We start from the raw sequence: 9,721 nt of genomic DNA, 5'->3' as shown, positions 1-9,721 counted from the left end.
GAATGACTTTCTCTTCTCTGTCAACTCGAATTTCACAGAAGTGTAAGGATCATTTCTAGCCAGCTGATGTATTCAAAAGGATGCTAATTGCTATGCAGAGCCAGGATCATCCAGTTAGGCAGTGCAAGGTCCCTGTTCTGTCTCTTCTGGACATTATTCATGAAAGAGTAATAAAAGTATCACAAGACATTTTTCTAACATCTCCAAGGAGAGATGTGACTGTCACTCATCGATGACTTATCTACAACCTTAAATCACTGTATTCTCATTCTTACTCCCCTGTTCTCAAAGACACCAGCACATATCTTAGTATTCTAGATTTCCAGATAAAAGTCATTGTCCTTTATACAGAACCAAGTAAGTAGTAGCAAAGAGAGAGAACTATATAAGCAGCAATAAACACAGATGCACTTGCAAGACAAGGTATGTAAAATAACTGCTTCATTACAACATTAGCAGCCGTAACAATCTTCATTCCCCTCACATAAAGCTCTTCTTGATTCACTTGGGTAGCCTTAAACTATCAGCTAGGACTATCACCCTGCCTGGCTCAGCCTGCCCTCCAAGGTACATGGGGCAGCAATCACCTTTTAGTTTGTGCTTGTCCAACACCCATCCCAAAGAATTCTTAACTGACATGATTCTAAATAGCATTATAATAATAACAACTCTGAAAAGCAATGTACCTGGGCTTTAGAGGCTCATAAGCAGCATCCCAAAATTCCTGATTTACAGAGCTGTGTAAAGCTGGAGGTGTATATAGTACTAAGGGAAAGAAGATCGTGCTGTTTCTGTGATCTAACGATAACAATTACTCTCTCTCATTCATCACATGCACCTTAACAATATGCTAACCCATTAGTCCAACTCAACAGGACACTAGGATGCACAATTAAGTCTGAGATGCAGCAAAGTGTCAGGTGATGATGTCAAACTATGCAATCTGTTTTCAACAGTGGACCCAATAGATGAAATCCCAAATCTACTGGTACCAGTGACAGAAGTGGTTTGATTTCTCTGAGGTCAAGATTTTACTGCAAGTGTACATAGTAATTTAGGTTCCTGGCAAGAATAAACTTTTGCAATAGTTTAGATGGTACTCACCTCACTGCCTACTTTATCAGCACCGAGTTTGGAGGTGGGTCTGTAACCTTCTGCTAAGCTGCCAAATGCTTCTGGACTGCACAGCTGGCCTGTGTCCAAGGACCTGCAGCTCTGTGTGTCTAACTGCCTGCTCCCCTGGGAGGTGCCCTGCTGTGACACCCTGGCCAGGTGCACACTGCCCTCGGCACTCCTGCTGGCCGGGGGGCGGTAGAGCTCGGCGGAGGGACGGGACGAGCCGTAAGTTACAGTCACTATGGGTTTCTTCCGTGACAAAGGATTCTCCTGCACAAAGTTCAGGTCTTCATCAATTAGATCATCTGGTTCAGGTTTAATGTCAATTACAGCTTCAGAAGGTGACAATTCCCTCAAAGGCTTGACTGTAGACGTTAAGCGAGATGCAGAACCATCTTCACAAGACTGCCTGATAAAATAAGGGATTGACAACTATTAGCTAGCTGGAAGAGGAGAACTGTCCCTTAATCAGGACAGCAGGGAAGAATCATTAAGGCATTATTGTTTACACAAATCTAACACACTGATTGCTATTTTTGGTTTGGTTAATCTAAGCCCACCTGCTGCTTGAAGAACTGAATTCTGACTTATTGGGTTTTATACAACAAATTGTAGTAATGCTTTACAAACTTTTAACTCTGCTTTACAAACTGCTTTGATCTTTCCAAGTGTCTATACTCTTCAGGATGGCTCCTAGAGTCACACAACTGATGCCTGAACGTGTGATGGTGAGCACCCAGCAGCCTTACCGTGCCGCAGTGCTCCTCTGCTCCTGTGAGCTGGTTGAAACTCTGGTGTCGTTTCTTTCAGCCCGAGTGCTGGATACTGCAAGGGGTGGCAAGACATCCTCACACCTCCTCTCATCACTCACACAGGAGCTGCTTTTGCTGGAAGGAAGGTTGCTCTCAAAGATACTAGATTCTGAAGACTTTACACTAGTTGGTTCTGTGGAGACACGCACCTTTCATTTTTACATCAATGCACAGCAATACAGATTTTGCAATAGTTGTAGCTAAGAAACTGCAAACAAGACATTGCACAGACCTGAAAATTTAACAAACTGAAAGCTGTCAGCTGAAAACATCAGCAAGAGATACACAGAAATATATTCTGGACTGAAAAATAAATTCTTCATCTCAAAATATAAAGCAATTTTCTAAAAAGTCGGGATCCAAAAGACCATATAAATAAAAAAATTAACAAACCAGGCAAGATTTAAAAAAACCTCCTTAGACATGCAACACTACAGAGAAAAGATAAACTTACGTTCACCCAAAATTAATTTTCTTACTTACCAGTAGTCACAGATCGCAGCTTATCCAAAACACCATGGAGCCTGACGGACAGAGGACAGGGAAGGAAGCAAAAGAAAAAGAAGAAGTAAAGAATTTACATTCAGAATAATCATCTTTCAGAAACCAACTGCCTTTCCTCCACTATAGCAAGCACCTAATTTATCTAAGACTTCACTTTCCATCGGCTGAGTGAGGTATGTTTCACCTCAAAAGGGAGGCTTGAAGTCTCTTGCCTGCAGTGTCATACACATGCAGGTAGGGTATTCACCACATCATCTACCTTTGGGATTTACTTGGTTTACATAATCCAAGCCAGTACTTTCCACCTTTCCCTAAAATCAATGGAGTTGAGTGTCAAAAGGAGTGATTTCAAAACCCTAACTTAGAAGCCTAAAGTATAGCCTGAAGTTTTATTTTGTATATGAAATTTTAACTACACAGCAGAGTGAAACATAATTTTAAGTACAAACCCAAACATACACTTAACATTCTCAGGATTCTTCCAGCATGCTTTGTATATACCAACAATATTCTTTGAGACATGCTGGTGAGCAAAAACATTTCAGTGAGGTACCAAATTTGCCCTTTGCCTGTGACAAAGGTACCAAGCTGAAGGAATATAGAAACATCAAAAGGCTATAAAATAATAAGGCTGCTAAAAATAAACACACAATACAGTGAGAACAAAGAAAAAAAAAATTCCAACACTTAAATGCATATTTTACTTGGAATTCAAACCTGATCATGGACATGTCCATAATTTAGCCTGAGTATCAGAGGAGCTAAGGAACCAAAACATTGAAAACTGGGAAAAGCAAGACTGCATGGGAATATAATGAGGGCTTGTCCTCCATGTGAGTTTTCACTAGAACACTGATCAGCTGAGCTCTGGTGATGTATATCAGTTTTCACACTGACCTCAGGATTACTGTGACCTGACACTTGGTTCAGAGTAAGAAATGTTGGCCAACCAGCAGGACTGCCAGGTCTGTCACAGAATTGCTGTGAAACTTTTGCCAGGTGACCCCAAATTACCAGCTGCAGCGACACACTGAGGAAGGCAGACCTTGCTGAGTACCGTATTTAGCCAATGCTTAAGAATGCTTAAGAATTCTGGGTTGCCTTTAGAAGAGATAGAAGCATATAAAACTCCTAACTACAATGCTATTTAACACTTTTCCACCAATCTCTTTACAACCTACTGCATAGCTTTCTTCTCTTCTTCTCCACCCTTCTTTTAACCAATAGCTACTTTGTTCCTGATACAGCACTCTGAATTTGTATTTATATATATAATGTGGATATGGGTATCAAACCAGTCATTATGTTTGGAATTTTAGCAGGTATCAAAACCAGCTGGAGATATAATATCTACATGCAGTCAATATCCAGTTTTAAATATCATAGAATTTAGAGCCTGGAATGGACCTTACAGATCATCTAGTCATAACCCCCTGCCCTGGGCAGGGACACCTCCTCACTAGATCAGATTGCTCAAGGCTTCATCCAGTCTGGCTTTGAACAATGCCAGGGTTGGGGCAGCCACCACGTCCCTGGGCAACCCGTGCCAGTGTCTCACCACCCTTACAATAAGAAACTTTTTTCTAATATCTAACCTAAACCTCCACTCCTTCAATTTGAATCCATTACCCCTTGTCCTACCATTGCAGTTCCTAAGAAAGAGTCCCTCTCTGGCTCCTTGTAGCCCCTTCAGATATTGAAAAGTTGCTATGAGGTCTCCACACAGTCTCCTCTTCTTCCAGTCTGAACAGTCCCAACTTCCTCAGCCTGTCTTCACAGGCGAGATGCTCCAGTCCTCTTATCGACTTTGTGGCCTCCTCTGGACTTGCTCCAACAGTTCCATGTCCTTCTTATGTTGAGGGCACCAGGACTGCACACAGTATTCCAGGTGGGGTCCCATGAGAACAGAGCAAGAGGGGAAGAATCATCTCCCTTGACCTGCTGCCCACACTCCTTTTGATGCAGCCCAGGATTCCACTGGCTTTCTGGGCTGAGCTCACACTGCAGCTCATGATGAGCTTCTCACCCACTGTCACTGCCAAGTCTTTCTCCTCACTGCTGGTTTCAATTACTTCCCCACCCAAACTGTAGGTGTGCCTGGGATTGCCACGGCCCAAGATGCAGGACCTATATATAAGTATATAAAAGATAATCTTCTCTGCTGAAATTTGCTTTCTCTACAGATTTATTATTTTTTCAATAAAGTTTTAGCTGCATTTACAAAGCTATAGAAGTGTTTTCTCCTACATATTTTTCTGTTATTTCTTACTGTATATTCAGTGAAAACCCTAATACAGGAGTTACCCTCATCCAGTTGCAAACCTCACTGATATGTCTGATTCTCAAAAGCACTATGAGAAAGACAACTGCATGACTTCCTGATACAGTGAAACCCAAAGGTTTTGCCTAGGCAGGCCACAAAAAGAGCATAAATGACTGTGTAGTTTTAAAGCAGGGTGCATGCTTGATTGTACTCCTTTATCATAGTTTTGAGAAATGCCAGGATAAAACTGAAAATAGTGTAAGCAAACTCAAATTAGATCTACACCAGTAACACTATCACAAGGAAATCCATCAGTTTAAATAGTTGATACAGTGAATTGTAACAGCTAGAACTGACTTTCATTTTTTGTCAACACTTACGGCTTCATAACATACCCAACTCCTAAAATGTTTCTTTCTGCTCTTTAACAACATAAAAGCTCCTAGTGAATGTAACCAGTCAGTATGAAAACTTCAAAGGAAGCAAACTGAAAAAGGAGAAAAAAATGTAGTATTTCTCTTATCTATAAAAACAAAATCATGTTCCTTAAAGCTATATCAGGTAGGAGACTCAGAAATGAGATTAACATGAATAAATACAGAACTCTGAAAGCAAGAAAAATCTCAAGAGTCAAATGTCTGTTTGGATACTCTGAAACATGGAGTTAATCAAAGGTTTATACTGTAAACCAAATTCAGTACTAGAAAATGCATGAGAAATATAATGGCTAAAGTTATCATGCAGCATAGAATAAACTAATCCACACTGTCAGGAGTTGAGAAAAGAGCTGAACTGTTGCTAACTTGGCCTGCTCACAATAATGCTGAGGTTCTACTTTTGGTTGAAGAGTTGGGTGGTGGTAATAAATAAATAGCCTGAGAGGTGGGAATACCTAAGCACTTGGTGCTAAGCCTTGTCAAAGACAGTATACAGAATTAGATCCACTGCTCATCTGTCCTGATATAGTAATTCCCATGCACAACAGCAATCTGAAGGACTACTGGCATAAAAGCAAACAAGCTTGTCTTTCACATCTAGCCACAGTGAACAGCACTCTCATGCTCACAGTGGCCTTTGCAGGAGTAAATTTTTTTAAGTCAGCACACAGCCCTCACTTACCTGAGCACTTCATTCAAAAATCTGACTAGTTTATCAGCAAACAAAGAATATCAGTCCTCCAGTCCTCTGCCACTTAATTATCACCTCAATAACCTAACTGCAGACAGATTAAAACTAGTTTACTTATTAGACCTTCAAAGTAAAAGCTTTGATTAATGCAAATTACGTAACAGGAAGTAAGTCACTTTTTGAATTGTCAGGTTTCACTTGCAGAAAGCAATCCTGACTACTGGTAAGAAGTGTGACAAGTAGTTTGCAAACATACCAGACAGTAAACCTGACAGTATTGTTTCCAAGGAAAAGGGAAAGGTCTTCTGTCATCTGCTCCTGACTCTTCTTATTGGCCACCATAACCATAATATAATCAGGGAGCTCTTCATCTAATAGAAAGAGAAATATGTTGGTTTAAAGTATAATAAATCACAGAAGACATAACAAGTATCTTTAAACATGTAAACAGAATTTTTTTTCCAGTTTTACTACAAAGACTCTGCAGGTAGAGGATTAGGAAAGCAAATCAACAAGACTTCCATTTCCTCTGAAGTTCAATACAAGTTTCAGCCATGAGTGAGGAATAGAAGATCATCAACTTCACAAGAGCATAAGCTGAAGATCAAAGTATTTAAGAAGTGAGCAAAAAGGACAAGATAAAAGAAAGTCACTCTGCTGACTATATCCTTTTACTTAAATACTAACAAACATCTACAGTTTTCATCATTTCAAATATTGCCAAATATAGCACCTTATCCTTGTCAAATTTCCTTAAGTTAAAGACCAAACAAATAAAATATCCATTTCTGATTTGTGCATTAAACAAATCAAAACTGTATTAACTTCCAGATTTTCCACCTACAAAAAAAAAAAAAACACAACACCAAAACCCAGCAAACTTGAGAGTCAATCTCCAACCCTCTAACAGATGTGTGCAATTGCATATGCAGTGAGAAACACATTCCCTGCTGGACTGCTTATGCCATCATAATGGACAGGAAGGTGCCTAGAATATGATACTAGTACATTAAGTTTTGGGGAGTTAGGTATTTGGCTTTTTCCTTTGGGCTAGCTCTGGTCTGTGCTGAAGGACTCACAGGCATGTTTGCTGCTGAAAGGCATTAGGTATATGCTGCTTGAGAAGGTACTTCAATTCACTTTAATCAGTCATCTCATGCTTTCCAGAACCACTCCAAGACATGAACATAACAGTAAGTGAAGACAGTTGGGAAATACACTTCAAATTGTGAATCTGAACCAAGGCACTAGTACAGCTCTACTCATTTCATCAAGTTAAGACACTATACAGCACCAAACCAACCTAAGAAAAAAAGAAAAAAAGAAATCCAAATCCAAATCAAAGGAATTGCCTTTCTTCTATGCCTATGCACACTGTAAATAACTCATCTCTACCCTAGACTACAGAAATAACATTCATACATTGCCTCTGCACAAAACTGTCACTATTTAAGTGTCCCAACATAACACATTCCTAGCTTAAACCCTAACTTCTTTTTGGTGGTTTGGGGGGGTTTGTTGTTGTTGCTGCTGCTGCTTTGGGTTTGATTGGGTTTTTTAATGTAAACTACAAGTTGCACAAGATGGATTGATACTCAGACCTAGGAACTCTGAATGAATTTTATTCATCTGGCAAGCTACTTTTAAACCTGACAAGCTCTTCAGGTGGTTTAACATATGATAAAGACATTTTAAGTATCCATCAAAACATAAGTTACGACAATTACCTGTAACAGTGTGGCAGAAGAAGGAGAGAAAGAAAAGAACTGCTTCTCTCAGTGATTGTGTTGGCCTATGCCGACCTCAAACTGCATGTAAAACTACAGCCTTTGGAAAAAATTCATAAGTAATGAATATCTAACTACTTTGCTTCAAATATATGAATTTTTCCTTTGTAAGTTCTACACAACAATTAAATTTCAACATGTTTTCTGCTAGAAGACTTTTCAAAAGAAAAGAACCAGGAGCTACAGAAAGAAACAAAATCATGGTTCTTGTGCAGAGGTTAGAAGGAAGAAGGATCAATTTTTACCAGTTACCTAAAGAAGAAATGTAGTTTTTGAGAAACATTACTTGAAAGGTTGTCCAAAATACTCTAGTCAAGAAAAGAAACCTGAAGAATGACAGAAATTTGGAAACAGTGGTTTAAGAAACAAGAAAGAGGCCAAGGCAAGTCAGACTTGGCAATAAAGAATAGAGAGCTATTTAAAGAGGTTCAGAAGCTGACTGGGAAGAAACTGCAGACATTTCTTTGCTGATCCTGGGAACTGGTCTCTGAATACAGGAAACAGAAGGAAAACAGAGAATAATCAGTCATAGCTGGAATCAAAGACTGCTAGTATTCTACCAGCATCTTAGTATTAGAGATAAGACAGGGTTGTTTTTTTTCAGAAATGCAGGAAAAAGCAGACAGAGAATCAAGGACTGAGAAACTGAAACCCGGAATGATGGTAAAAAAAAACGAACCAAAAATGAATTACTCAAAAAAAGTTTTGAGATGGTGAAAAAAATGACCTTACAATGAAAAAATGCTAAAGATGGCTCCTTGGCACCAGCTGAGCTCAGAACATCAGCTCATAGGTACCTCCCTCCTGTAGAACCAAAACATTTCTCTATAAATACAATGCCCCTCTTGAAATTGGGAAGAAGATGAATTCAGGATCAAGCTACAAACTTTGAACTTGGCCCTGCAACTCACAGGATCTGTAAACTACGCTCTCAACTCCTCTCCTTCACCTGAAATCCAAGAAGTACCACGGACAACAAAAGTGCAGTTGCAGAACTGAGGTATTCTGTTTCCAACAGAACACTGTGTTAAGTTACCAACTTTTACTGCTGTAGAAAACAGCTGCTCTGAAGCGCAATATCCACTTAATCCTGGATTCAGGAAAAAAAAACCAAGAAACCCACAGACATTCACACTGCTCATTTGTCCTCACAAACCAAAATTAAATCTCTTCCTGCCTCTAAGATTCAGGTGTGTCTATTTCATCAACATTAGCTCAACACAGCTCTTTGTCTTCTCCTCAACAGTCAAGTTCTTATTTTGAAGATTTGTCCCACATAATGTTTCTGGCATGGCCTTTTTATCTCCTAAAACAGTCAGCCTATCTCTGTCCTTTCTCCTAATTGTGACAAACATCTCACCCTGAAGTCAAGAGGCTGTTGAAAAGATGCCTAAGTACAACTGACTCCATCACAGAGCGGTCACAGCTAACTGCTGCTGTGTTTGCAAGGCTCTTGCTTTGTGTAATGTTTCTCCTAGTGCATCAAAGAAATCTCCTTAAATATTTGCAGCATTATAGTTTCTTTTTGTTTCAAATCCCTTGCCACCATTTCTCTTTTAAAGGGAAGACTGTTAGACTGACTTCTTGGTTATTTTCTTTCAGTTCTTCATGTACTGATGTCCAGGTATTGCTTCCCCTTACACTGTAGACTATACACATTTTGTGAAGTATCTATCTTTTTTTCACACTAGTCCAGCACATCAGATAATACTTTTCATGCTTAAGGCTTCTGTATGCAGAAACACAAGTAGCAAGCAGTAAATATGCTGTCCCATTAATTAGCTGTTTGTTTTCCTCACTAACAACAACGACCTAGAGAAGATTGCTAAACACATGACAAAACTTACCAACATAAGCCCCCAGCTCCTGCAACTTTCCTTTTATAGCACCCTAAAAAATAATGAAATAGCATTTAAGGGACGGATCAACAAAGTATTTCTAACTGAAAGGCGGTGGGAGGCTTAGCAAAGGTTTTTCTCATTAACTGGACCAGAGTGTTGGTTTAATATGTTAACTTCTATCCCTCGCTGCTCGCGACAGAAGGGTTGTAAGAGCGAGGGGCTGACAGCAGAATCATGAGAACTGCCAAGGATCTCTCACCCTACCACGCT

General features: G+C 39.6%; 1 protein-coding gene across 1 annotated transcript in view; it reads right to left on the bottom strand.

Annotated features, from left to right (window-relative positions):
• Positions 1-9,491, bottom strand: part of ZC3H14 (zinc finger CCCH-type containing 14) — a 23,612-nt gene extending 14,121 nt beyond the window's left edge. The window contains exons 1-5 of the mRNA XM_009070095.1: positions 9,458-9,491; positions 6,080-6,194; positions 2,412-2,452; positions 1,866-2,061; positions 1,105-1,525 (exon numbers count right to left, since the gene is read on the bottom strand). Coding sequence (XP_009068343.1) covers positions 1,105-1,525; positions 1,866-2,061; positions 2,412-2,452; positions 6,080-6,171 — 750 coding nt within the window. The 5' untranslated portion in view covers positions 6,172-6,194; positions 9,458-9,491. The remainder of the gene's footprint in view (positions 1-1,104; positions 1,526-1,865; positions 2,062-2,411; positions 2,453-6,079; positions 6,195-9,457) is intronic.
• Positions 9,492-9,721: the final 230 nt, after the last annotated feature.

The sequence above is a fragment of the Acanthisitta chloris genome, unplaced genomic scaffold (assembly GCF_000695815.1).
Source record: "Acanthisitta chloris isolate BGI_N310 unplaced genomic scaffold, ASM69581v1 scaffold11192, whole genome shotgun sequence".
NCBI classification, from domain to species: Eukaryota; Metazoa; Chordata; class Aves; order Passeriformes; family Acanthisittidae; genus Acanthisitta; species Acanthisitta chloris.
This window is presented reverse-complemented; position numbering and strand designations above follow the sequence as displayed.